The 27546-nt window shown below is 50.5% G+C and overlaps 1 protein-coding gene across 13 annotated transcripts in view; it reads right to left on the reverse strand.

Moving 5' to 3' along the window:
• Positions 1-27546, reverse strand: part of KIF26A (kinesin family member 26A) — a 121886-nt gene that overhangs the window by 93596 nt on the left and 744 nt on the right. For 2 of the 13 annotated variants that reach the window (XM_042799118.1, XM_042799117.1), the window contains exons 2-8: positions 18569-18640; positions 17562-17702; positions 16611-16699; positions 16010-16218; positions 11805-11885; positions 8132-8293; positions 5393-5638 (exon numbers count right to left, since the gene is read on the reverse strand). In XM_042799118.1, the coding sequence (XP_042655052.1) occupies positions 5393-5638; positions 8132-8266 (381 nt within the window). In that variant the 5' untranslated portion in view covers positions 8267-8293; positions 11805-11885; positions 16010-16218; ... (1 more) ...; positions 17562-17702; positions 18569-18640. Of the gene's footprint in view, positions 1-5392; positions 5639-5789; positions 6120-8131; positions 8294-11804; positions 11886-16009; positions 16219-16610; positions 16700-17561; positions 17703-17961; positions 18070-18568; positions 27332-27546 lie in introns of those variants that run through there. The other 11 variants (XM_042799113.1, XM_042799115.1, XM_042799112.1 and 8 more) reach the window with 10 other exon arrangements.

Below are 27546 nucleotides of genomic sequence, written 5' to 3' on the forward strand. Positions count from 1 at the left end.
TTTAGACCTATTCCCCATGCACCTCAAATGTTGCGAGAAGTCCCCACGTGCTCCAAGCCCTTGCTCATCCAGGGAAGCATGAGCCTGCAGGCAAACGCTAAGGACACAGAGCCCTCTCCCAGGCTCCTCCGTGGGCAGTGCAGGCTCCTAAAGCGCCCCACAGCCAGGAGACAGGTCCTGGCAGCCAGGGATCACACAAACTCTCCTCACTATGAGTCCTGCTGATACCGTTCCTTCAGAATGGCCAAGATGGGAATAACAAAGCGAACCCGGCCCTCGCACATCAAGACCCCAGTCCTCAATCCCATGCCTACCCTCTCAGCCTGGTTTTCCAAGCCAATGAGAACAGCTGCATTGCTTTTCTTTCCATCCTCCTTGCTGCCAGCCCTCCTTAACAGCTTATGAACCCAGAAAATGATCTGAAAGTGAGGTAGAAGGCTCAGAGCAAATTCCTACAACTTCCACAAACGGGCCGTGAGAGAAGTGGGGCAGGACCCACCTGTTATTGTTTGGCTGAAGCCAGATGCCCACGTACTAGCTTAATGTCAACCAAACAGTATGTGTGCAGCTGCAAAGAAGGTGCTGCCTCTTATCAACTCACTGGGGACAAGGAGAGAACACCTGGGATTAATTCAGGGAGGTGGGGAGAGCAAAAGAGGTGAACAAAGCATCCATCCAACCAAACCATCCTCCCTTAGCATTGCTGCTCCTGGAAACATGTGGGGGTTTATTTAGCATACAGGAGAAGCCCACAGGAAAGAGCGTGCCCTTCCCAAAACTTTGTTCCTCATCCCCCCTTCAGGTGATGCAATCAGCAGCACACATGGGTGTACCAAGAGACCATGGCTTTGATCAGAAGCGGGTGTGGTGGGAGTTCAAGCCGGCAGCGCTGCGTGGCATCCACACAGCTGCGACCCGTCAGTGCAAACGGCACATCCAAAGCCACTGCTACCCCTCTATCCTCCCCCTTTTTCTGGAGGAGCCAGGCTCCCTCCGACTCTAGCTGGTGCAACACAGAGCCCTGCCAACGACACGGTGGGCTGGGACTTGCTTAGCTCCCTCAAGTGATTCACGGTTCATGAGCAACCAAAGGCATGACCTGTCCTGGTCACCAAGGCTCTGTGCAGATCAGGGCTGGCAGTGTGCCTCTTTGTACCCAACCACAGCTCACCCGGTCGAGGGGGAATACAGGTTTTTTTAAGTATCAGAGAAAACACATTGTCCACCCCACCAGCAATAAAGAGCCCACACTCACTCCTTTGTCCTTCAAACTCCCTGGAAGATGTTCAGCCTCGTGTAACACACAATGCAGACAATGCAATGGGGGGGGGGGGGGGGGAATAGGGAAGAAAAGAGGCTCTTAAAAACTAGGACAGCAAGAACTTAGCTGAACTCAAGCTACAATACAGCATGCATGTTTCTGCTGTCTCCAGCACCCGCCTGCACTGGCAGTAGGTACAATATAAATTGCTCAGACCAGGAGGATCAGGGGTGAGGGTGAACGGGGACAGGTGAAATGGGGTGTCTGAATCCCTGTGCTGGGAGAAGCACAATCCTCAAAGCTAATTTCTTCCAAAGTGAACTTCGTCTGGTCTTGGCCTCTTTTCAGTACGGATTTAAAAAATTCTTTTGCCCAGTATAACTGGGTACAATTATTACTTGTAACCAAAATACACAGTATAAAACCCCTTCTGTGGATGTAGTTGTATCAGCATGCACATTCCTCACACCAAGAGAGCCTTCTCCCTCTGCTCATAAGGGATTAGCTAAAACCATTTTACAGCAGCTCTATATCCGTAAGGCTGCTGCCTGTGCTAGAGGGAGCGCAGACTTTACTTCCAGTGTTGCAGCTGCAGGAGCACATCTCTCACGCCGGACAGTCCCGCCGGTCCCCTTCCTTTCGGAGACACACACCTCGCTCTGACATACACCTCTTTAGAAATGACAGCGCCTTTGGGTTTACCAAACACAGGCATCACGCAAATTAATTAATTAGCATTTGTGAAGCACTGTGAAGAATTTGAGGTGCTAAGTATTATTATTACTAATTTAATCTACATCCCCATTCAGTCTTCTGCCTCTCCTGTGAAACTGCCAACAGTGATGCCAATTAGCAGTAATTGTGGTGATTTTGTGACAAGGCTATTTGCCAACTGGGAGTGAGACAGAGACCACCAACCCATTTCCCATGGAGTGCCCTGCAGCTGCCACCAGCAACAACTTCCAGGCACAACAGCCTGCTCTCTGCCCCAGCCAGAGCCCTGGCTGTAGGAGATCCTGTATCCCATTACCAGCTCCCCAGGGAAACAGCCTGCAGGGCACACACAAAACTTTTAATTAGAGATAAACCAAGGCACCTTTTATTTTTTTCCCCCCTCCTACAGTAGTCCAGTACATGACCCAGCCACTGACGCTGATACTGCAATACCAAAATGCTAATCTGGAATAATTTCAGATTATATTTTGCTCGTTTCCATCCACGCTTGATGGAAACCGCATTTTGATTCACACACAGGCCTCACTGTGGTGGCAGGCTGTAAAGGCAGCAGCAGTAAGGAGAAGGGAATTGACAGTGTGGGGTGCAGTAAATCTTGTACTTGGGAGAACTGCTGAAGAGTTTTAACGTAAGCAACGAGGTGTATCTTTTTATCAGCTGTCCACAGAGATTTGGAGGACTTTAAAGAGACACAAAGAACTGAGAGTATTCTGTAATCAATGCACATCATCTGAGCACCGAAACTTTAAATTATTTATATATTTTAAATACATCTAATTGAAAGGACAGCAACACAAACTGTATGAATCATAGCCCTCTCAAGCAATTAGATTTCTTATCCCTGCAGACTGCAAACAGTACATTGGCTTTTTATTCTAATGTGAATGCAATCCCTTGTCAGCTGCCCCACGCATGAGAATACACCTCCTCTCTTTCATCAGGAAAGATATCAACAGCAGGAAACTAGCCCTTCTTTCATCTCCGAGGCACCCACCCACCTTTCCAAAGGCTTTTCAACCAGGTGTGGAAATCTTTCTGAATCTGTGCTGAAAGATCCCTTAATTATTATGGCAAAGGAGGTAAATCCTTTAAGAGCAGCATGCTCCAAGCAGTAGCCTTCTGGTGTTTACTCATCCAGTAGTTGCTTAGTTTGACAGTATGTTAGAAGAGCTTGTAAGAAACTCTTTGGACTTTTATTGTATGAGCATGAAACTCTTATGGAGAGGAGCTGCTTTTTCAGATGTCTTGTTATATAATTAAACAAGAAAGGAGGAAAAAAAAAAAAAAAAAAAAAAAGGCAAGTTGCCTTTCTGGCACAAACATTACACAGTGCTCAACCTGCCAGCATATTGCATCAGATTCCCACCGCAAGGCCAAGTCGCAGCAGCTGAGTAGCTGAACCTCTGACTGTTATCTCCCGCTAACCTACTTCACACTCAGAAGGCAGTAAGTGGGACTGTTTATTGCATCTTCCTTCCGGAGGAGCCGCTCACTACACCAGGATTAGTGGGGCTTTGAGCTTACAATTAGGCTAGCGGTCTCACAAGCGCTAAAAAGTGTATTTTTAAAAAAAAAAAAAAAAATTTAAGCATCTAATTCTACTGCATGCTACTCAGTAAGTGAACTCCAGGTATCTGTTACTCTGCAATCAGGTCTGTCAAGGTTCTGACACTGTGATGACTACTATTTTATTACGTTCCTAGGCATGCTTTCAAACCCTGCAGAAAAGGGGGATTAATTTACCCATCATCAAGTGCTTATCAAGGAGGTCCCCTGAGACTTGCAGGAAGGAGACCACACAAACAGGCCTTTGCTCACAGGTCTCCTCACCTGAACACCTGGCCAAGCCCCCTGACTCTCCTGCACTGGCAGCTTTTTTTTTTTTTCCCCATGACAGAGATCCGCTCCCAGATAGGACACTATTCTTCCCGGCAGAGGCCCACCCCAACAATGGGACAGAGGTTTATGTGCTCCTCGCTGAAGCAGGCTATCCCATGCACTTCACATGGGGAAATTAAACTTCTTTCCACTATTTGCAGCAATCTAGAAAACAAAAGGTCCAGCAGTCCTGAATTCAATGAGATAAGATACGTGACCTTTTACACCGCAGAATTAAGAGCCTGCTCCAAACCCAGCAAGTCAATAGAGAGATTCTTGTTGATTTCAAAGGGCTTTGGATCTGGCCTGAAAACACAAACCTCGCTGTGCATTCGGACACTGCTCCACAAAGCACTTCCAAACAAAACTATATTTAGATTCAATGGGAATTCTGTAGATCATACAGGAACTCTTTGAATGAAAATGAAGGTCAGTAGGGTTTGGCTTCCTCTTCAGGCCCTCCCCCCCATTCTTGCAAACATCCAGATAAGCATTGTTTAGAAAACAATACATTACTTCCAAATGTTATCAAAAACCCAACACACGTTTTGTGTGCCCTGGAACAGAATCTCTGGGTCTTCTGTTGCATTTTGCCCTGTCAGCTAATCCTCAGGATCTCTTCAGGTGTCTAGGCAAGACTCGGTATTTTTTCACCGCCCCCCCATCACCTTTTAAAAGTTTTGTGTCATGTGCCCACGCTAAAGCAAAAGGGACAAGATGCAAACACAGCAGGAAAAAATGCGCAGGCAACTACAATACGCACAACTAAAGGGCCACACGTGTCAAAGGAAACCTCTGCTATGCTCCTGCACTTTCTCCCTTCGCTCCCAGACACGAAGGGCCACCGTGAGGCACGAACTAGAGGGAAAGGACACGGCTCGAACTTGCCCCAGTGCCAACGAGGCCAGGAATGAGCCCATCGGCCACACTCAAGCACCCGGATGGCCAAAGCCCACCAAAACCCTCCCGCTGAAACTCTCCCCCGGCTCCACGAACGCGCGTGGGCTCCTCAGCCGCGTTTGCCGGGCCCCTCGGCAGGAGGAGCCGCGCCCGGGCAGCTGCTGGCAGGAGGGATGGGGGCGCGGGGGGGCCGCGGGCAGCGGGGCGGGGGCTCGGCGGGCAGCGGGACCCTCGGCGCGGCTGCGGGCTCCGAAGCGCACCCGCGCAGCCTCTCGCCTGCTCTCCCGTTCCGCTTGCCAAACCTGCCTTTTTCTTTTTTTTTTTAAACTGTTTCTGGCAGCCGGTGACTGTAACAGAGAGCGAGCGTCCAGCCGCACGGTTTCGCTTTTTGATCGAGCCCGGGACGGGAAATCTTTTAACTTTTGAAGAACCCTCCTGGGTCGGAAATGGCCGGCTTTGCCGTCACGCTCTCCTCCCAAACCCGCGGGGCTGTACACCTGACCCCGCCGTGCCAGGACCCCCCCCCACCCCATACCCCCCCCCCCCCCCCCAGCCCCCGGCTCCCCCGCCCGCCCGGCCGCGCTGGGCGCCCGCCGGGGCGGTGCGGGCGTTACTTACCGGCGGGGCGTTGGGCGGGCAGCCGCCCCCGGCCAGCCTCGCCGCCTGCCTCCTCAGCTCGGCCAGCTGGGCCTGGCAGCTCCGGCACCAGCCCCCGGCCGCCGCCCGCTCCACCGGCCGCGGCTCGGCCCCCGCGGCGGCCCCCGCTCCCTCGGGCGGCGGGCGGCTGGCGCAGCGCTCCTCCTCGGCGGCGGCCGGCGGCCTCTTCCGCGGGGAGAGCTCCCGCGCCGCGCTCCCCTCCGCCACCTGCGGAGAGAGCAGAGCTCAGCGCCGCCGATCGCGGAGGCACCCGCGGTACCCACCCGCCTCGTTGTGTGTGGGGGGGGGAGTGTGTGTGTGGAGGGGGGGGGGGGGGGTGAAAAGCGCAAACGCGGGGAGGAGTGTTGTAATAACTTACCCCCGGCGCCCGGGGCTCCGGTCCCGGACCTTTCCTGCCGGCGGCCGCGATCATGGTAGCGGGGGATGCGCCCCTGCCCCGCGCCCCGCTCCGCTAGTGCGGGCGGCCCGGTGCCCGGCGGCGCGGCCGGCCCGCGGCGCCCATGGCCGGGCGGGGGTCGGGGGGTGCCCACCAGGAATCGCGCCCGCTCCCCGCCGTCCGGGCTGCCGCTCTAGGTGATGTTGCCTCCCATGTTGAGAAGAGAGTGAAGTTTGGGCTGGGAGTGGGAGGAGGAGTGAGCTCCCCACGGCGGCACCGGGAAGGACCCGGAGCACGGGAACACGTCGGGGAAAAAAAAAAAAAAAAAAAGCTCGAAAAGTGCTCGGAGGGCAGGGGAGGAGGGGCTGGACGGGGGCGGGTGGGGTAAACGGGGCGGGGGAGCCTCGGCCAGGGCGGGATGGGGTTTAGGGTGGGGGGGGGAGGAGGTAGAAGATGAAATTTCACAGTGACCCTACGGGGTAGTCCCAAACCGGTGTGACTAAAGCGTGGGCACTCCCGCGGTTGCCTCCACGCTCCAACACCCAAGTTCCCGTGAGGCTAACAGGGCCGGGCGGGGGGTGCCGGTCGCGCAAGGGAGAGCGGAGGCGGGAAAGCCGCGCAGGCGCTGGGGGTGCGGGCCAGCTGCGGATGGGGGTCGGGGGTCCCGCAGGAGCCCACCCTCCCCCTCCACTGGTTCTCTCCTGCGCGGTGTCCGCGGGCAGATGCGCGGTGCCGCGGGGGACACAGCCCTCCCCCCCCCCCCCCCCCAGGGGCTGCCTCCCCAGCCGCTCGGCGGGCGCGGTGGGATGCTCCTACATGCGAAAATTGACCTGACAGATGGAGAAATTAACGTTCGCAGCTAATTGTCTACTTGGCTGCTGCTCCGGCTTGTATATTTAGCACTTTTTTCGGGGGGGTTTTGGGGGGGTTGTCGGTTTTGCTTCTTTTTTTTTTTTTTTTTTTTTTTTTTTTTTTTTTTCCCCAAGAGAGAAGCGAATGCGGCGCTGTCTGTCCCGACTGCCCCGCGGCTGCCCGGCCCCGGTGGGTGGGTGCGTGGGCAGGGGCCGTGTCCGGGCCCCGCGGGGCGCAGCGCGGCCGCCGTCCCCGTGACCAGAGCGCCCCCTGCCGGTCCCGATGCAGCGCCGCACGTGGGAACACCCACCCGGGACGGAGCCGGAGCCCCGACCCGGCACCCCACGGGTGGAGCGGCGGGGCGGCGGCGGGGGGGCTGAGGAGGAGGGGGGGGGGGAGGTTTATTCCCCCGGCGGTGCCAAAGGCGGGTCCTTGTCTCCTTCCCCGCCACCGCGCGGGTGGGTGCTGGTGGCACTGAGCCGTGGGGTGGGGTCTGCGGTGATGCGAGCAGCGCCGAGCACAAAGAGTGGGGAAAAACATATATATGGGGGAAAAAAAAAAAACCGAAAAAACAAAACCAAAACAAAATAAACAAAAAAACTAAAACCAGAACAACCCAACCAAACACAACAAAAAAACCCCACCCCTCGCAAGAGGCACCTTCCCCAGCCGTTTAAACTTTCCTGGCTCTCCCGAGCACGTGTCTGAAACTCCCCCTCCTCCCCCCCAAAAAACAGCGCTGGGGCTATGTGCACCCCCACTCCGCGGGCAGAGCCCCTGTGGGCACTGGACCGCTGCCCCCCCGCCCGCCTGGAGCCCGAGAAAATTTTTGGGTGGGGAGGTGAAGGGGCGAGACGGGGAGAGCGCGGTGGTTGCCCGGGGGCTGCTGTGTGCCCCTCGCGGGGGCAGCCGCGGATGACACGGACCCACGCACCCGGGCGGTGCGCTCCCGCTCCCTTCCCTCGCCTGCTCAGGGCTCTGCAGGTCCCTGGGAAACTTGCTCCGAAATTCCACGTGCCCGAATAACGGCTGCGAAACCCTCCCGCGGCTCCAAACCTCGGGTTGGACGGGGCGGGCGGGTGAAGGGACGTGCTCCCCGGCCGGCGTGGGGCTGAGCTGCGCTGCTGAGGTTGAGCCCCCTCCTCTTTAAGTGAAAGAAACCCTTCTGGAAATACCGGGACGTGGTGCTCCCCACTCCCCGTTTGAAGCCGGGGGCACACAAGGCGCCGCGGTGCCCGTGGCGGGGGCAGCCCCGGGAGCGGGGTGGGCAGCGCGGTTCCCCCGCGCCGTTCCGCGCCGCTCCGCGGAGCCGCCAGGACTGTTCGTGGTGCTGAAACCCGCCCCGGCGCGGCCGCCGCCAACTTCGCACCGCCAAGTTGGCCATCCCCTTCCCGTGAGCCGGCCCGGGGCAGGGGGGGCACCCGCATCCCCCCGACCCCCAGCCCCCCGGGGCCGGGGAGAGGTCCCCTTACCTTGGCTTTCCTCCGCAGGAGGTGGCTGGTGAAGCCGAAGATGATCTCCGAGTCCAAGCACAAGGCTCCTATCTCCAGCAGGCTGGGGTTTTTCCTCGTGGCGTTGGAAGCATCGGGCGATTTTTGAAAAGCCATAGTTTAGGGTTGGAAATATCCGGCTCCCTGAGTGGAGGCGATGTATTTGTATACACACACACACAGAGGAAAAAAAAAATAAAAAAAAAAAAACAACAAAACCCAAACCGAAAGGATAAAATAGCAAACACCTCCCACCCCTTAAAAAAGAAAAAAAAAAAAAAAAAAAAAAAAAAACAGCCGCGGGTGAGTGACTCCTTCATCTGCCAGGATGCGCGCTGCCGGGCTGAGGTAGCCAGCAGGCGGGCAGACCCCCCCAGCCTCCCTGCCTCTCCCTGCCGCTCTCCCTCCCGTTTTATCCCCCCTCCTGCGCACCTTGCCTGACGAGCGAGCGCGGGTGCGGGCCCGGCTCAGCGCCCCGCCGGCACCGCGGCCGGGGCCGCCGCTGCGCAGGGTGCGCGGGGCCGGCAGCGCCCTGCTCCCCCGCCGCCGGCCATCAGCTCGCCGAGCGAGGGGGCTCCCACCGCCCGCTGGCCAGGAGCCCGCCCTGCGAGCCTCCTGCCTCCCCCCATCCACTGCTGGGTGGGTTTAGTGGCTGGGCTGGTGGTTTGTTGGTGTGGTGTTTTTTTTTTTTTTTTTCCCTCCTCCTTCTCCTCCTCCTCCTCCGGGGTGAGTGCAAGGAAGGAAAAGCTGTTAGTGAAGTCAGTTTAGGAGGGGAAAAAGACGGGGGGGGGGGGGAGGGAGGGGAAAGAAAAAAAAAAAAGAAAATAAAAAGGAAGGAAGGAAAAAGGAAATAAAGGGGAAGGGAGGAAAAAAAAAAAAAAAAAAAGAAAGCTTGAGGGAGCAGAAGTGAAACACTTGCTGGAAGGGATCCGGCCTTTCACTCCTCTAAAAAGCTTCCCCCTCTTTTTTATCTCCTGTTTAATTTTTTTTTGCTGGGAGTGAGGACGGGAGCGAGCTCCTCCTCATCGAGGGGGCCGAGAAACAGGTCCCTGGAGGCTGCCGCGGGGAGAGGGGAGCGCCCCCCGGCCGCCCCCCCCCTCCGCTGCGGCACTGCTGCTCCCACCGTACGCCTGTGCCCACGCGTGTCCCAGCCTGCGGGCTGGGGCAGAGCTTTTGGGCAGGGGGTGTCCGCCGAGGCGCGGCCCGGCCCGGGGCTTTGGGCAGCGCGCTAAACCCTTCCCGTGCACTTTCCCGCTAAACAAATAATTCACCCCCTGACAAAAGCATTTATCCCGCTTCATAACGCCTGCAGTGAAAGTGAGTTGAATAATCTGTTTAGCCGGGCTCCGCGGGGCAGCGCGGCCCCCCCCGTGGGCTCCGCGCCGGCCGCCCCGCCCGGGCACCGGGCGCTGATTTGGAGGGGGGGGAACGGGAGGGGAGGCTGGGGCTGGTACCGCTCGTCCCACCCGCAACTGCGCCGTGGGCAGGACTGAGATCCTGCCCCGCAAGAGAGGAAGAGGGGGGGGAAAGGGGGAGAGGGAGAGGCTCGGCAGTCTTAAGTCTCTATGGCTGCAAAAGGACACCACAGCTTATTTTTATTCTGAATTTATCAGGTCGCCTGTTGTGGGCTCCCAGCTAATGATGAGCCCGTGTGGTAGCTGTGGAAGGTGGGTTAATGGGTGGCTCTGTACAGTGGAGGTGGGACACAGGTGGCACAGGCAGGCACGGGAGGGGTGCTGGGAGGGAGGAGAGCAGGATGGGAATTGGGGGGATGCTTAGAGCAAAAGTGCAAGGATTTGTTTGGCTCCTTATTGCGTCCCTTCCTGGTGTGGACATGTGAGACCGGGGATACGCCGATGTGTGAGCTGGTCCCTGAACCCACCTGGGGATGGAGAGTGCAGGGACCCAGCCCCTGTGCCACCTTGCACAGACTCATCCCCTCACCCCCCACCAACCCCGTCCCAGCCTCCTGCCTCGCAGTGCACCATTATCCATTCAAAATCTTCCACCACCCGCCCCTGCACGTGTGGGACATTCTCCTGCCCCAGAAGATCCCTGTTCCTGGACGGTGCCACATTACCAAGGGGGTGGGAAGAAGAGGGTGGAGAACAAGGCAGGAGGAAAATGGCAGTGTGGACATCAGCTGTCCAGGCAAAGAGTGTCCCACACAGGCCCTCAGCCCCGGTGTTCAGTGGGAGGTAGAACAGTGCCCATCACCAGAACCCAAAGCATCAAATGTAATCTCCCATGCATTGAGGAAAGAGGCTGGGAAACATCCCAGGGCAGAGATGAGCATGGCCAGGCCAGGGAGGCTCGTAGCCCACTTCTGGAGGCAGCCGGAGGCATCTGTCCCCATCCCCCACATCTTCAGCCCAACCCAAGTCGAAGCACTCACCGGGTGCTGGTCTGGCCCCAAGGAGAGCGCAGCTCCTCCCTGTCCCCAGGCCACCTCCAGCCCACCAGCTCTCCCTTCCCCACCACTTTGCCCCTCTTCTCAGGCTCTTGGCAGAGGTCCTAGGAAAGTCTTGTTCTAAAAGATGCCCTGAATGTCAGGCACTGAGGGTCCCTGCTCAACTCTAACCTCACCCCTAATCCTGGAAAGTATCTTTTCAATCACCCCTGTTAAAGCAAATATCTCCCCATCCCACCGCCCTCAGGTGTCTTGCCGACAAACAAGCTGAAGGGAAAGTTATTAGCTTTTATTCATGGTGTCTAAACTAAAGTAAAACATCAAGGGGGTGACTGTACATAATAATAGACTAGATAAAGTCCATTTTTCTTGGGCCCTCTGAAAGCGATCCCCAAGCATTAAAACAGGTCTCTTAATAAATATCTTATCTCCCCGCCACAGAGCCCTGGCTGCAGATAACCAGACAGCCATTCCTGTACCTCTGAAATAACCCCATTTCCATCAGGGCCACTTCAAAGAGGCTCCTCTTTAAAGATCCCCCCTCCTCCCCAAGGGAAAATGGGGGAAAGCTTGAACCTCCCTGGGCGGGGGGAGCCAGCAAGGGGCAGGGATTTCAGCCAAGTCCCCAAGCAGGGAGGGGGGTTACTGCATTGCAATGCGTTCCCTTCTGTAAGTAACCACGGAGCAAGGCGTCCCCCCTGCGAGGCCAAAGCCTCAACCCAACCCCCCCTGTGCCCTGCCTTGGGGTCAGAAGTGCTGGGCTCTCACAGTTTGGCTCCCCTGGGCCTGCTCTGCAAGCAGAGAGAAAGTTGAGCAGGAAAGCGGGGACAGAGCAGGCAGCTGTATCTCCTCGGGGGAAAAGGCCTCCCCAGCGTGCACATCCCAGGCTGCGAGGTGATGCTGTACAGGTTGCACTGGACTCCTTTATTAATACAGCATACAGGTGATAGTGGATTTATTAAGTATATTGCTGTGATTTCACATTTAATTTACTAAGAATACAATGGTTTGGGCTAGAGGACCCAAGGGAAATCTAGGCAACAGTGAGCAAAAATCCATGAAATTCAATGTAGCACACTAATCATGAAGGCATTATAGTATTAATTGCTATAATGATATACTTCTAATCCTATCTTACACCGCGCCACATAATTTCATTGGGTAAGAGAGGAAAGGAATTAAATTTAGTTCAAAACAGGCAAGCGTGTGTAACTTAATAGAGTAGTTTGACTCCTGCACACTCACAGGTTTAGGGCTACTGTCACGCAACGCGGTCCACAGCGGGGAAGAAGGACGGCACAAGACTTCTGACAGCCTCACTGAAATCTGGAAGCAATATGGAAAAGTGTTAGATTTCTGCTTTTCGAGAGGCATCCCAGCCATATAAAGGATAATTAGAATTCGTTGTAAAGATGATTTATCATGTCTATCATTGTGCTTGAAAAGGCTAGGTCACCCATGAATGCTGATGAAATTTCAAAGATCTACTCCCCAAGGACTTTCTGCATCTGCTGCCCTCTGAGATGGGGAAATAGCCCAGGGCAAGCTTCTCATTAATACCGCAGGAAAATATAAGCATTTTGTCCGACATAACATTTTTCTTCAGTATTACACCTGACACGATCAGACCTTTAAATAACGTGGTAATAGGACTCACTTTAAAGTTCATGTACTTGGTGTCGTGTCGCCCCTCCCCGCTCCCCCCCCAGGTTTCAGCTAGGTCGTAGCTCTCTCTAACAAGGCAGCGTTTCGACCTGAAACACACTTTCTCCCGTAACAAATATTGTGCGAGGTGGGCGGAGGTGGTAAAAGCAGCTTTTGATCTTGTTTGTATAATATGCAAAAGGACATCAAAGCGAGGGAATAGGGGGCGGGAGAGAAAGGAAAGCGGAGCCGGGGTAGCCCTAGACACTGGAACACCAAATAGCTGATTAATAGCTAAATAAAACATAATTAGGAAAACACAATAAATTAGTGGTTCTTTATAGATGGCGGAGCGGGCTGGGAGCGCGGCCGGGGGAGGCGGGCACGTCCCGTTTCAAAGCCGGCCCCGAGGGCACCCCAAACCTCGGGGGGGGAGGGACGGGAAAACCCCGCGGGTGCCGCTCGGCAGGACCCGGCGGAGACACCCCCGGCCCCGGCCCGCCCGGGGGGAGGCGGGAGGAGGCTCCGGGGCGGCCCGGTCCTGCTCCCTTTTTTGGGGGGGGGGGGGTGAGGGGGAGCTGGTTTCCCCGCGGGGCGCTGCAGGTTTCGGGGCGTTCCCGGGCGCTCCCAACCCGGGGCTACGCGGGACGGTGGGGGGTCACGGGGGGCGCCCTGGGAGCCGCGGGGGCGCCTGTTTGTTTGGGGTTGGTTTGTTTGTTTGTTTGCTGTGTGGCCTCTCCTTTATTTTGATCAGGCCCGGTTGCCGGCGCTGGGTTTAATTGATTTGCGGGGCGGGCAGTTGAGACCATCAAGGGGAACTTCAGCCCTTGCAGGCTGCGGAGAAAATAACGATCGTATCGGCGAAACCAGCATGAAAAGCAAACACCGCTCCCCCCCTCCCCCGGGCATGTTCACACACGGGTGGGGATGCGGCCACCCCGGAGACCTGGGGGTGCCCGGGGGAAGCTGCAGGGCCGGACGGGGGGGCTCCTGGCCCTCTCCGGGTCTCCAGCTGGAGCCTGAGGGCTGCGGGAGAACAGGCGCCGGCTCCACGGGTGGGATGCGTCTGCACCAGAAGGGCGGGAGAGGACACACGGAGAAGAGCCGCCAAATTCAGCCCCGGAGCCAGACTTCCCCTCTGTCCCCGAGGTGAGCTGCACCGGCCAACTCCATCCTGCCTCCGCGCTTGGGTGCCTCTTCCCCCCCGACACTGGGGCTTTGCCCCCTGCTCAATTTCACTGCTGCTTCCTTGCCACCCCTGTGGTCCTGCGAGGTGCAGGCCAGCCTGGAGGACCCCTTTTCAGTTCCCACCACAGCAACGGGCTTCCCTGCCATGCCAAGACCACGTCCTGCCTGCACTTGAGGCAATTCAGGCCACAGAGTGGATCTCACAGGTCTGGAGCAAAGCAGGAGCTTAAGCAAGCCCTGGGTCATGACCTGCCTTGTAGGGAAGGGCTGGGTAAACCAGCTTGATGCAAGGGCTCTCCTGTCACTGCCTGGGCTTGGCAGCTCAGAGCAGAGCTCAGGCTTGCTCTGGCTCGGTCCCTTGCCTCTTTGTGACCCTGCCCTCCAAGGGGAGATCCAAAGCCCTCCTGTAAACAGCTGGTGAAGGTCAGGGGAAGGAAAGCCTGACACCACTTAATGAAAGACAGTTGCAGACAATCTTTTGCTCAGTTGTCCGTGTCTGGGAGGCGTGGGGCTCTCTCTGTTCAAGCTTTTTAATTTCCATTCTAATTTGCAAGTCATAAAGAGAGACAGTATGCAGTCCATGGTCTCCCGATTAATTTCTTGTCACCCTAATCATGCCAGTTTAACCCTCACTCGCTTGCCTAGGTGCTTCTGATGCTCAGCCCTATAGCTACTACCATGTCCTCTGTGAAGCAGCGTGCCCAGACACATTAGTGTCCTGCTTGCACCATAGCTCTGTGGTTCTCACACTATTTCAGTGACCTCTGCCCTGGTGTATCTGAGCAGCGGCAGCCCGTAGGAAGAGAGGCAAAAAAATAAAACAAAACCAAGCCACAAAAAAACAATACAACAAAACAAAACCCCGCCTCCTTCTTAATGTTTGGTTGGGTGGTTTTTAAAGGGGGTGGTGGGAATGAGGATTACTTTTTCCGAGCTCCCCCCCGCCTGGTTAGAACCACCTTTCCCCTCGGCGCGGGGACACACACCCGGGGAGTCTCTCGCAAGGCTCGGTGCGGACACACACACACACACACACACACACACACACGAGCCTGGTGTCCCCTTTTCGTGCTGCCCGGGGGGCGGGGGGACCCCGCGGCTGAAGCAGGGCGGCGGGAGGGGGAGAGGCGGTTCAGCACCCTGGACAGCGCCCCCGCGCCCGCCCTCCCGGCCCCGCCCCCCGGCCGCTCCCGCCGAGGGGAACCGGCACCCGGGAGAAGGTGCCCGGAGGACCCTGCCTCGGGGGGGTCTGGGGCAGATGTAAAAATAAATAAAATAAAATAAAATAAAATAAAAAAATAAAAGAAAATATTTTTTTTAAATAAAATTAAAATAAGATTAAAAAATTTAAGGGAAAGGGAAAGGGAAAGGGAAAGGGAAAGGGAAGGGAAGGGAAGGGAAGGGAAGGGAAGGGAAGGGAAGGGAAGGGAAGGGAAGGGAAGGGAAGGGAAGGGAAAGGAAAGGAAAGGAAAGGAAAGGAAAGGAAAGGAAAGGAAAGGAAAGGAAAGGAAAGGAAAGGAAAGGAAAGGAAAGGAAAGGAAAGGAAAGGAAAGGAAAGGAAAGGAAAGGAAAGGAAAGGAAAGGAAAGGAAAGGAAAGGAAAGGAAAGGAAAGGAAAGGAAAGGAAAGGAAAGGAAAGGAAAGGAAAGGAAAGGAAAGGAAAGGAAAGGAAAGGAAAGGAAAGGAAAGGAAAGGAAAGGAAAGGAAAGGAAAGGAAAGGAAAGGAAAGGAAAGGAAAGGAAAGGAAAGGAAAGGAAAGGAAAGGAAAGGAAAGGAAAGGAAAGGAAAGGAAAGGAAAGGAAAGGAAAGGAAAGGAAAGGAAAGGAAAGGAAAGGAAAGGAAAGGAAAGGAAAGGAAAGGAAAGGAAAGGAAAGGAAAGGAAAGGAAAGGAAAGGAAAGGAAAGGAAAGGAAAGGAAAGGAAAGGAAAGGAAAGGAAAGGAAAGGAAAGGAAAGGAAAGGAAAGGAAAGGAAAGGAAAGGAAAGGAAAGGAAAGGAAAGGAAAGGAAAGGAAAGGAAAGGAAAGGAAAGGAAAGGAAAGGAAAGGAAAGGAAAGGAAAGGAAAGGAAAGGAAAGGAAAGGAAAGGAAAGGAAAGGAAAGGAAAGGAAAGGAAAGGAAAGGAAAGGAAAGGAAAGGAAAGGAAAGGAAAGGAAAGGAAAGGAAAGGAAAGGAAAGGAAAGGAAAGGAAAGGAAAGGAAAGGAAAGGAAAGGAAAGGAAAGGAAAGGAAAGGAAAGGAAAGGAAAGGAAAGGAAAGGAAAGGAAAGGAAAGGAAAGGAAAGGAAAGGAAAGGAAAGGAAAGGAAAGGAAAGGAAAGGAAAGGAAAGGAAAGGAAAGGAAAGGAAAGGAAAGGAAAGGAAAGGAAAGGAAAGGAAAGGAAAGGAAAGAAAAGAAAAGAAAAGAAAAGAAAAGAAAAGGAGAAAAGAAAAAGAAAAGCTTCTGCCAGTAGCTGAGGGGGATGTGTTTTAGTCTCCTTGTGGCTTTGGCAGAGGGATCCCACAGGCTGGAAGGTGCCAGGAGCTCCTGCAGAAGCAGGGGGCTCTGGGGACTGTCCTGTGACAGGTTTGCATTACTGAGCCCACACAAACAGTGTGAGAAGCAATTAAAAAAAAAAAAAATCACCTGTGCCTTAAAGAAGGTCGCAGCCTCACGCTGCTCACTGCAGCAGCGGTCCACAGGATGCCACGAGCAAATTGCCATTCCGTTGCAGGGGCACAAACTGGGATTAACCGAGCGTCATGCTCTTCCTCCTCCTCACGTCAGTGGAGTGACTCTGGACGTCTGGAAAACCCTCTCCCGGGGCTGTGAGCACTCTGGGCAGCAAACGGGACCTGGGGGGAAACTTAATGTGTGCAAGAGAACAAAGAGAGAGGGAACACACCAGCCCTGGCTTTGAGCCTTCATCAAATAGTTCCCCTTCCTCCCCAGGACAGCACATGTGGAAGTCTTCCCAGGGACACTCTGCTTTGTGACAAACAACTTGCTTAAAAAGCAAATACCAAGTTCTACACAACCATGTTTTCATCAAAGGTAAAATAGCATCACAACAAACATGACAATGTCCAAAAAGTTGCAGCAGAAAGAATCAGCTTTGCTGGTCACACACAGCAGAAGCATTTACAGCTTTTGTGACTCGAGAACATACCCAGCACAGTCCTGAAAATACAGTCTCCTCTGCTCCCTCATCCCCCCTCTACAGAATAAAGATTATACTGTTACATACTTTCTGAACAAAGTCAGAAAACGTGCACCAGTGAGCTCAGTGTGGTCTCTTCTTGGGTCTCCTCTCAGCTCATCCAATGCCTTGTCCTGCTGGAGAAGTTGCTGTTTTAGTTCCTTCACTTCACAGGATCTTAAGTGCACTTTTCTTACTGCCCCAGCCAAAGCTGAGTGCCACTTTATCATAGAATCATAGAGTGGTTTGGGTTGAAAGGGACCTTAAAGATTATCTAGTTCTAACCCCCCCCCCAGTCATGGGCATGGACACCTTCCACTAGAGCAGGTTGCTCAAAGCCCCACCCAACCTGGCCTTAAACCCTTCCAGGGAAGGGGGCTCTTTATTAATCATTTAACCAAGCAGAAAGTTGCCATTTTCTAAATTTAATTTTTTTTTAATATATTTGATTGGAAAGAGAAAATTGTGTATCTCAAGTAAAATGGGGCTGCTTTGCCAGTAAGAGTCAAATAACAGACTGGATGATTATTTTTCAACAGCCTAGTGGCTCCTCCGAGCCGACCTCACTCGCGGCAACAGGCAGGAACTTTTTGCTTGTAAAACACCGGTAGTCCCGAGAACCACGCCAGAGGAGCTTGAACCCCACGCCTCGAGTAAACACCAAAGAAAGAGTATTTCTCAGCCAGCCCTCGAGCAGAGCGCAGCGGCTCCCGGGCCGTCCCGCCCGGCCTCGGCAGGTGGCACTGCTCCGCCAGCAACCGCCCGCACACATGCCTCTCAAAACCCCACCTCGGAGGGTTAAGAGGGCCACCAAAGAGAAGACAGCTGCCAGGGAGGCCTGAAGTCGAGCGGAGGTGATAAGACCTGCGTGGCAGTTGCTGGAGTTAAGCCATGCCTTTTGCACGTTAGAAAAAGCCGCAGCGGAACACGCATCCCAGCAAACAAATGCATCAGTGGTGCTTTATAAAGAAAGCTGTAAAATCAAGTGGCTAGACCAACCAATTCATCAATTGGTCTTCTTCAGTAAGCCTTCTTCTCAAGCTATTCAACTTTTGTGCTGAAGTTCGTCTGTCTGTTGTATATTCTCCCTCCTAGGATAGAAAGGATGAAGGGCTGAACCAGTGTCAGGGTGCTGACAGCCTGCGAAAGCAAAGGAGAATGAATGCAGTTTTCTGTGAAACAAGGCAGAAAGGGGGTGTGAGAGCATCAGTCCTGCACATGGAAAACATTGCTGGAGAGCCTATGACACAAAGGGTGATGACAGGTTCTTGCATAATACGACACTTAAAAATACAAATGGTTCACTAAACTGGAAAAGCACTCCCTCTGCACCCACTCAGACCTAGACATTTTCAGGCTACAAATACTTTACTGGTACATGAGGCTCCTGTGGCCTTACCAGTGTTCTTTCATTTGTATCTCTGGGCCATCCTGCACCAGCTGGCAACAGACATGGAGGTGATGAAGAGCAGGACCAGCTCTGGCTGCTGGCAAAGTAAGCAGTTGTCTAGAGCAACAGTCAACAAGAGATGGCAAAATTACCATGAGCTCCAGTGCCACTATGCCCTTTGCCAGAGCTCTAGAAAGCCAGGCTGGAAGCTGAGGATCCTTCTGTGGAAAAAGGGAACATCTCTGTGGCTCTCTCTTACAGGCACATCTCCCCAACAGCAGTAGGGACACCAAGCCAGAATCTTTCCCCCAGTATTTTTCCTTCTAACTGCAGAAGACACCTGGCCTGTGCCCTTATTTATAGGGCAATGTATCAAATTTTGGCTGCTTTGCCTGCATAGCTGAGAAGCCTTCAGCCAGCTCTGCTGAACACAGCAAGCCAAAACAGTCCATCACATACCAGATGCAAACTGATTGTTCAAACAAAGGAAAAATTTGTTTCCAGTGGGGGAGGAAAGAAATCAGAAACATCTTCTTCAGAAGACTAAAACAATAACTGGGAGAGGCAACCTCCCCAGTACACTGATTCAGTTAAATAAACCTTAACAGGGACTTACCTGGAAAAACCAGCAACAGCCTTGAGCAGCATAGGTTACTTTCTCCTCTGATGACCCTTCTGGCAGCTGGGACTGGAGGAAGAGGTCAGAGTGAAACAGGATTTTGGAAATGCAGTCAGGAAGAAGATGCATGAAGATGAAAGGAGACATGAGGGAAAAGAGAGGGAAACAGAGTGGGCAAAGGAAGATTTAAAAAGGCCTGAAAAAGTAGCATTCCCACACAGAGGTAGATGTCCCATCGGGAAAGAGCTAAGGAGTCAAAACTTCACTGAAAAAGACCCCAAAGTAAATAAATACCTAAACCACTCTCTTTTCTACCCTTTTCCTAATACATTCATCCTAATCTTTCTCCTTCCCCCACCTGGGCACCCATCCCCTTCTTGCCTTCATTTCAACTCACCTCTTTTCTCAAACCCACCCAGAAGTGTGACCTTAGTACAGCACAGTAACACACTGGCTGGCTGCTCTCCTAGCCCAGCGCCCCACCGCGCTGATCCTGCAGCGAGATCCCCCATCCATCCACCACCACTCCACCATTTCTCTACTTCATGAGCAGCAAGAGCTCCCAGCTCCTCCGGCAACACAGCTGCTCTTCTGGCCCCACAATAGTCTATTATTTTCAGCCCCTTAATAGTTCTTGCTCGGTTTCCAGTACACAGTCAGGAATAACCCCAGTTTATCCAAGGTTGCACATACTCACCGCAGACTCCCAACCCCTCAGAAATCAATTTCACAGCTATAGCAATGGTGACAGCAGTAGAAAAATCTTCAGCTATACTGCTTGAACTTATCTTTGCAAAGATGATTGATAGTTTCCATTTTGTCAACACCAGTGACCCAAAAGTTGTGATTGAAAGCACCCAAATGAAAGAGCTAAGCCACCAGGCTTAGAGCCTAAGCCACTGGGACTTCAACAGTCCTGTACCCTCTACAGCTTGGACACATAGGGTGACATGGCACATGCTGCCGCCAAATGGCCTTTTGCTTTTTTCTTTTTTTTTAACTAACAACTCACACATGAGAAGGAGAGGCACAGGAGTGGATGGTTTGCTGTTACAATTATGTCAGTTCATAGCACTATTTTTTCTTAACTGCCCGAGTTATATTAGCGCTGGTATAGCTAAATGTGGCAGAACAGTTACAGGCACGCAGGTCCCAGAGGTGTCTGCTCGTACGATCTTCTGTCCCAGGACAGAGCACTGTTTTACTTGCTACCAGCAGTAAAGGACCTATCTTGTACAATGCTTAGCCGTGCTGAAAAGTCAGCTCTTAAGGGAAGATGGGCAACAACTTTTCTATTACTATTATATTCAGAACATTTCTCAAGAGACACTATATAAAAAGATAAATACAGTCTTAACCTGTTATTTCTGGAATTCATGGTACATGGAAGATTATCGATACGTGCTCTCAGTAGGAAGCTGCCTGAAACCAGGTCAGTTATCTCTCTCTCTGTCAAAGAAATACAGTTTTATGCAAACACATTCTATATTTGTTTTTATTGATCAATAAGTAACAATAATAATTCATCAATTCATGGAGCCATATCCACAAGCTGAAACTTCTGTGATAGCAACTCCGTTCGCTGATCACTACAGGGTCACTAAATCGCATCTGAAGTGACAGCAGCATGGGTTCAGACTGACACCAGCCCTGATGTGATGAGTACGGGACAGCAAGTGAACACTGGCAACGCCCACATTCCTGGATGCTGACAGGCTGAAATATGCAGTATCTTACATGTTGACTTTCTAGACCACTTACAATTAAGTCTAAATATGGATTTTGAAGCTAAATTTAGGCTTTGAGGCTGGAAAGGCATGACTTTGCAAGTTGCTGGCCTCTTCTGGGATATTAGATGTTTAATATACAGACTGCACAAACATAAAAATCCAGCGCCTGTTTTTAAAGTAGCATGGTCACTCTGTTTTTAGTTCAAACCCTTATTACAAAATGGAATGCATAAGAAGAGCCAGGAAAAATATGTTTGTATTTACTAGGGAAAGAAAAATAGGGAGGGAGGATGTGATTATTATACGTGATGAATCTCCTGTTTATTTTAGAGAGTCTGGAAATTGCCTTATTTTTTCAATTGGATCACATGTCTTTGCAAAAGATGTGTTTCACTCCAAACCATAAATATTCCAGGGACATCCTATTAGCAGCGTTATGCAAGACAGGGAACTAGTTTATCCCAATGGAAGACATTCACACTGCCTCCTGATGTGCACTTGATTTAAGCCTGTCTTTTACACTTTCTCTATAGCAAAGGGGATTCTGTCCAGGAGCTGCACTACAGTCCTCTGTCCTCCCTTTGGAGAGGTCTGGGAAGATAAGCCTCTCACACATGCCACCTAAAATTAGTGTCATGTGAATATCCTCTTCTGGCCTTATAAACTTTGAGTCTATGAAAACAATAAAACACTATTCTTTAATTTGACACGAGCACAAAATTGCCTTTTACAATTTTACATCTGAATCTGGTTAGAGGGAGCCTGGGATGCCACCACTTTGACCTTCACTATTTGGCAAAGCACTGCTGAAATAGGAAGCCAACAGTGGTCCCCAAAGACACCTGCACAACCCTGCTGAGGTGACATCAAGCAGCATGAATGCGGCAGGGTAAGCATGGCCTGATGAGGCAAGTTTACATGCAAGCTGCAATGAGAGTGGATGGATCAAGCTGGAATAAAAATCCTGTCAGACCTTCTCCTTCCAATTCTAAATCACATTTTAGATCCTACCCATCCATGGTAGAGATTAAGGTGTCCAGGAACATGATCCACAAAACTCAGCATACTCCACAGGCAGGGGCTTATTCTGAGAGGAAGGATACAGGAGGAGGCACAAGACACTGCAAAGAGAAAGGCTATGGTGAAAAGAGCCACTTCTTCCTACTCCAGATCCTCTCTTGCCTGAAGCCAGGTGCTTATGAATTCTAGCTCCTCAGGCAACAGAGGTGACAAGGGAACCTCTTTCCAGATCTCTTGCTGCCAGAATTTAAACTGCCTTCTCAACAGCCCACCAAAAGTAACTTCTCCAAGCACCAACTGAGCTTCACGAGCCTTCTGACCTGGTAATAAGATCAGCAAAACACAGGTTGGGCCAGACAGCATTTGGGATCGGGAATCTCTGGTTTTACCTGAAGTGACAAACACACAGATCATTGTAGCAGTTTTAGTATCTTCTGTTTGTTTATTCTCTTCCATCGGTGTACACAAGTAACTGGTGTTTTCCTGGTTTGAAGCCCATATGAAAGATAAAAGATTTGGCCTTCTGTTTGGATGTTGTAATATTAATAGAGAACATCTTTAGGAGCTTATTGCAATGCAATATTGCCAATTACAAGCATTAAGAAAATGAAGAAAAAAAGGAGGACATAATGAATCATTTATCCCCATCCTATAACAAAAATGAGAGTAAAAATGGCTTTGAACCCATTTGTTTATCAGTTTCTGAGCATTTCTGTGTTGTCAGATTACTATTTCAAACACTTCTGCCATAATGAAAGCTATGAACTGTCTTAAATAAAGATCCTGTTATCCTTAAAGCACATGAAACCTGAAGCTGGAGCCTTTGGGGCACAAAACATCTAACAAAACAAGCCAACAAGGAACAAAACTACCCAACAAGGTACTCAGGATGAAAATACCAGAGCAATTAACGAACCATTGACATTGAACAGGTTCATAAGGTTGGCTCTGCTGCAAGACCCAGAAAAGATGACATTTGCTAGAACAGACTAAAACTGCCTAAAACAAAAGAAAGGCTAATACATTACACTTTGGGTATCAATCCAGATCAACTGTGTACAATGTTCCAGAGAAAAAAATAAGCAAACAAAACCCCACACCAAAAAAAAAAACAGTTGGGGCTTTTGGTTTGAGGCCAGTTCTCCCAGTCCTGATTTCTTACGGAGTCAGGAAAAAAGCTAACGGCAAAAATAGTTCTGTGTAAGACTCATGAAATGTGGTAACTAAACTTTATTATAAATTTATTTCATCTTGACACCAAAAACAGCTCTACAGCTGTTTTATGATACTGTGAACGTTAAACTACTACGGAACAAGTACTCCTGCATGCGGCTACTATAAAAGTGTCACTGAATTATTTCTAATTTTAGTGCCTGTTGTTCTAAAAATTGCTTCCCACTGCACTCCAGGAAGCAAGCAAAAAGGTGATTCACATAAACCTAGCAGCTGAGGAACGGAATGGATCTAACCAATGGAGCAGAGCAGCTACGTCTAACTAGAGGGTTTGTATTGGACTAAGACTGCAGGGACACTCACAAGGGGGTTAAAGTCATCACAGTCCACAACGTGTAAGTCTCATGCCTGGTTTAGTGACACTGCTCCACTTTCTATCAAACTAAGAGAAACAGTTACTTTTAGGTTAGAATGAGTCTCACTTACTTGAGCCATCCACATTGAGACGAATCACACCCGAGAATGGTCATTTGTCTGCACTAACCTTAAAGTTAGTTCAACTAGGTATTTATGTTTTTTCAAGTGAATCATATCCAAGTGCCTAATAAAAGGTAAACTGGCAGCACACTACTCCAGCTTCAAACACCACTACACTGCCACCCCCGGGACCCAAATCTGTCACCAAAAAGAAGGCAAAGAAACAAGCTCGAACAGGAGACACAACAAACTCGCCAGCCATGCTTGTAGGAATTAATGCTTTCATTTACTGGTATTCCCAGACACCAGTAAAAATCATTATCTGAGAGCTGGGTCTGTCTGAGAACATCAGAAAGATTACATGAAGCCATGCAAACTAAAGGGAGATGTAAATCACTGATCTCTGTATCAGACAGATAGAACAAAAACTAGTTAGTGGGGTGATTACCAGCACTCATCAGCTACCAATATATAAGTTGCTGGACACTATAAACACCTTTAAAATGAAAGTCATGCAAATTCTAAAATCACAGGTTGTCAGATAAATTTCTGTCAAAGAAGGGAACCAGAAACAAATCAGCTAGCAAAAAAACCCCACATGCCTTCATTGTAATCAAGCACAGACTTTGTCACCCCATTTATCTCATAGGGATGCTGTTACTGCTGATATGGACAATTAACTGTATTTGGAAAATACATTTCTCAAAATTTATCTGCATTCTCCATCATAGTTTTTGAGCATAAAATCACTTTCAGGGAGAAATAATTTCAAGGCTCGTGCCTCAGTTGGGGTAAACTGGTACAGCTACATGGAAACAGAAGACAATACACCAATTTATGCAGGCTGAAAGTATGGACATTAATTCATGTCTGTGGGATCAGAAGCTGCCAGCAGTAGGTAAGCCGGTTCTTCCCCCTTAGGTCAATAAAGCAAACAGTCAGATAAGGCCTAAGAATTTCTGATGCTCAAAGTGGAGGCAGTCAGGTCTCTTGGCATGGAAATTATTGTGTGAACATCGCAAGTACCATCCCCGAAGCTAAGCATAAACCCTCTGTGAATGTTGACTACTGATGTCTAGAAATACTTTTTTTTTTTTTTAACTTTTCATAAAATAGCTTTGAACTGTTATTTTTAAGGTCTTCTAGAGATGCAACTGTCTCTTCTTCAAGAGCCCAAGCATGATGTTCAGGACACCCTGATTACAGCATTACTCAATAGATGAGAGGCACTGGTATCTAGATTGCTCCTACGCAGAGGGTTATTATTCAGTAGATGACAAAGAAAGAGCAACATGAAACACACCTTTCTTAATTCAAATGTGAATTTGATTTGAATGCGTATTTTACTAGGTGTTGCCACCTGAATCCATGACCAATCTGCATCCCATCCAATGTATTTGTGTATACTGAAACTACAAGGTGATGCCAAAGCATTAAGCAGCCTACAGAAAAGGGTGGGGAGGGAGGAATGTGCTTCTACTTCCTGTTCTTGGGCAGAGCAGACAATGAGAAAGGCCTCCTTAGGCCAGGAGTTAGTCCAGAACCAGGTTTAATACACCTCTGCTTCCAGTCTAGCCATAATACCTTTGCTATTCATTTAAAAAGGGAGTGTAAAAAAAAAAAAAAATTATCCAAAGGCCAAGATTCCAGTGATAACAAACTGGAATATTGTCTGAGATGTTAATAGTAAGAGCTAAAGACACGCTCTGCAACTGCGGGGCAGCATTTTACTAAGTTTAGCGGAAAAGTCTCCTCCCTTCATCCCCTCAGGCTTTTGCTTAGCTTAGACAATATCACAAGGAAGGGCTGTTTGCCCAGAGGTTTTCACTGCGTATTTGTTGGGGATTTTTGTTTGTTTGTTTGTTCAATCGCATGGCTTACTGCCAGCTTATGAAAACTAGAAGCCTGTCATCAGGAGTTCATCCAGTCTGAGAGGAAACACAATGGTCAGAAATCAACACGATTCCATACCTTTAAATGTCACAGAATAAAACACACATAAAAGAGACAGTCCCTTAATGTTGTGAGGCTCCCCAGTTTTAGCCATGGATTATACTGAAACATCAGTTTCTGTAAGTAATCAGTAGCAGAGGTTTGTCTTAACATGGACAACCCAGTAGAGGAACATCCAAGGTCTTTGTGTAAACAGAACCACCCCACAGGTTTGCTCTTCCAGAATGACACTATCCTTAAAAAAAAAAACAAAAACCTTCTTCTCACCCCCATCAAACAGGTTTCTTTCTAAAAACATAGGAAAAAAACCAACACTTACATCATCTTGAGCTGTGCAAAGAGGATTCCCTAGAAACAGGAAACCCTACTTTGTACAGTTCATATTCCCACTTAAGTTTGGATACAGCCAGCTGAGAGGTTCAGACTTACCAACTGGAGATGGGGCAGGAGAGAAAAACACTGGGTAAAACCCCAGCTGGTGTAAATCACTAACTCCACTCAAGTTAACAGGGCTGTGCCGATTCAAGCCAGCTGTGGATCTAACCCACAGTGTGTTTTGCAAGTCTATTTTCAACTCTTCAGGGCTCTGCTCTGCCGTGTTTAAACATTCACAACACCCACTGAAATTAATGAGAACTGTGTGTGCAGAACACTAGCGTTATTTCTTTTTAAATATTTGGGAGGTGCTCAGAGGCTGTGATAATGAGTGCCATATATTAGAACCCAGACAGAATGGTATTGAATCATCAGACCCTTAAGTGGGACAGGTCGTTAATCTTTTCCTTGGGAGAGCATTTCAATTTTTGCCTTGGCAAATGAGGAATCATCATTAATAGATGTGGGGGTTTTACCTTTGCCAAGTCCCAGACAAAGTGTGTTTTTCCATTTGCCTTGGGCTTGTGTAAGCTTGCCTAAGGAGGCCAGCCTCACAGTTTGAGAAACACTGCTAGCAGCCTCCATACCCTCATTCCCAGCTAAATTAAACCCTATTATGCTGTAATTAACCTTGCCTAACTTGTTCTGAGTTACAACAGTAGGTAAAAATGATGCTTTTCCTTGGCTGTCCCCAAGAACCATTTTTACATATCAGGTTTGCCTACTCTTCAAATATCTGCAGCTTCTCCTAGAAGGTCTGTTTCTGAAGATCACAGTTCAACTCCAGGCAATGTCAAAACTCTTCTTGACTTCAGTGAGGCCAGAATTACCTGCAAATATACTCATGCACCTTGTGTTCATGACAGATGGCATATTTTTGAAGCAAACACAATACCACGGAAGTGATGGTGAAAATACATATATACAGCTTGTTGGTTTTTAAGGTTTAAAACATACACGGAGGCACGTTTACTATGCTTCCTTGGTCAAATTTAAAGCAGTAAAATTCCATTTTATAAATCAGTTGGTTGCCTGTTTTATTTACATGCAAGTTCAAAAACAAAAAAAGAAACCTAACACACTTGTAATTCCATTTGATACTTGCAGTAAGAGAGAGAAGAATGAGCGCATGGTAGGAAGAACTTCTCATTTACAAAGCTACCCTTTTAGAAGAAAAATAAATTGTTGGCAGAATTGCCGTTTCCAGAGATTTATTCCTCTCTTTTTTAAAAACTCAGAATTCTGCAGCTGTAGTTTGAAAGATCCACCATTTTAGCTAAGGTCCATCCAAACTGGTTAAGTCCACAGACCTTCAAACCAGGCCATCAGTGTGACAGTCTTAAAAGCAGACACCCACTAAGGTAATCCTGATGAAGGTAGGACAGAAAGTCCAGATAATCCTTTAACTGCCTGCAACAGGCGTATCCATGGAAAATACAGTATAAAACACCAAAGCATAGAGGCTACACTGCCCTAAATGAAAGGGCATGCAGAGAAAAAAAGTGCTATCATTGAATACATGTTGCATGTATTACCAGCCGAAAGGTGAGATGCCTCTGAAGAATGCAGGCTGGAGAGTCAAAGGCAATCTGAGTTTTTTTTTTATCTGTGCATCTGAACGTAGAGGGAATAAAAGGGAGAATAAATGGTTACACAGTAAGTGTAACAGCCTACCTCTAACAGAGCCAGCTGCCCGCAGTCAGAGCAGCAGCACGACTTATCCTACCTGTTACTTTTAAGATATTAAACTCGTCTCCCACAGTACATGCAAAACTTTTTTTTTTTTTTTTTTTAAAGTACTTGCACTGACAGCGCTCTTTCTGCCATCCCCAGAGCGGGAACCACGGCAAGCGGCGGGTCCAGCGGCGCGGCCCGGCCCGCTCCTCCCGCCACACCGGGCCTCCCGCCTCCCTCCCCTCCGCTCCTCGCCGCCCGCCCCAGGGGCTCCGGGCCCCCAACGCTGCGGGGCCGGCCCGGGCAGCTCCCGCCGGCCCCGGTGCGGCCCCACCTTCGGCCCCCCAACACCCCCCCCCCCCCCCCGGGCCGCCCGGCCCGGCGGCTGCCCCGCTCCGGGGGCGGCTCGGGCCGGCGGTCGGGCCCGTCTCCCCCGCAGGCGCTGCAGGTCTCCGGCGGCGCCAGGGGGGCTCGCTCGTCCGCCGCTGCCGGCCCGATGCCCGGGCCTCGCTGGTCAAGTGGTCCTAAACATTTCACAATTATGATAGAGAACTGTTGAACTGTTAAGAACCA

The sequence above is a fragment of the Tyto alba genome, unplaced genomic scaffold, assembly GCF_018691265.1.
Source record: "Tyto alba isolate M040663 unplaced genomic scaffold, T.alba_DEE_v4.0 Super-Scaffold_29, whole genome shotgun sequence".
NCBI classification, from domain to species: domain Eukaryota; kingdom Metazoa; phylum Chordata; class Aves; order Strigiformes; family Tytonidae; genus Tyto; species Tyto alba.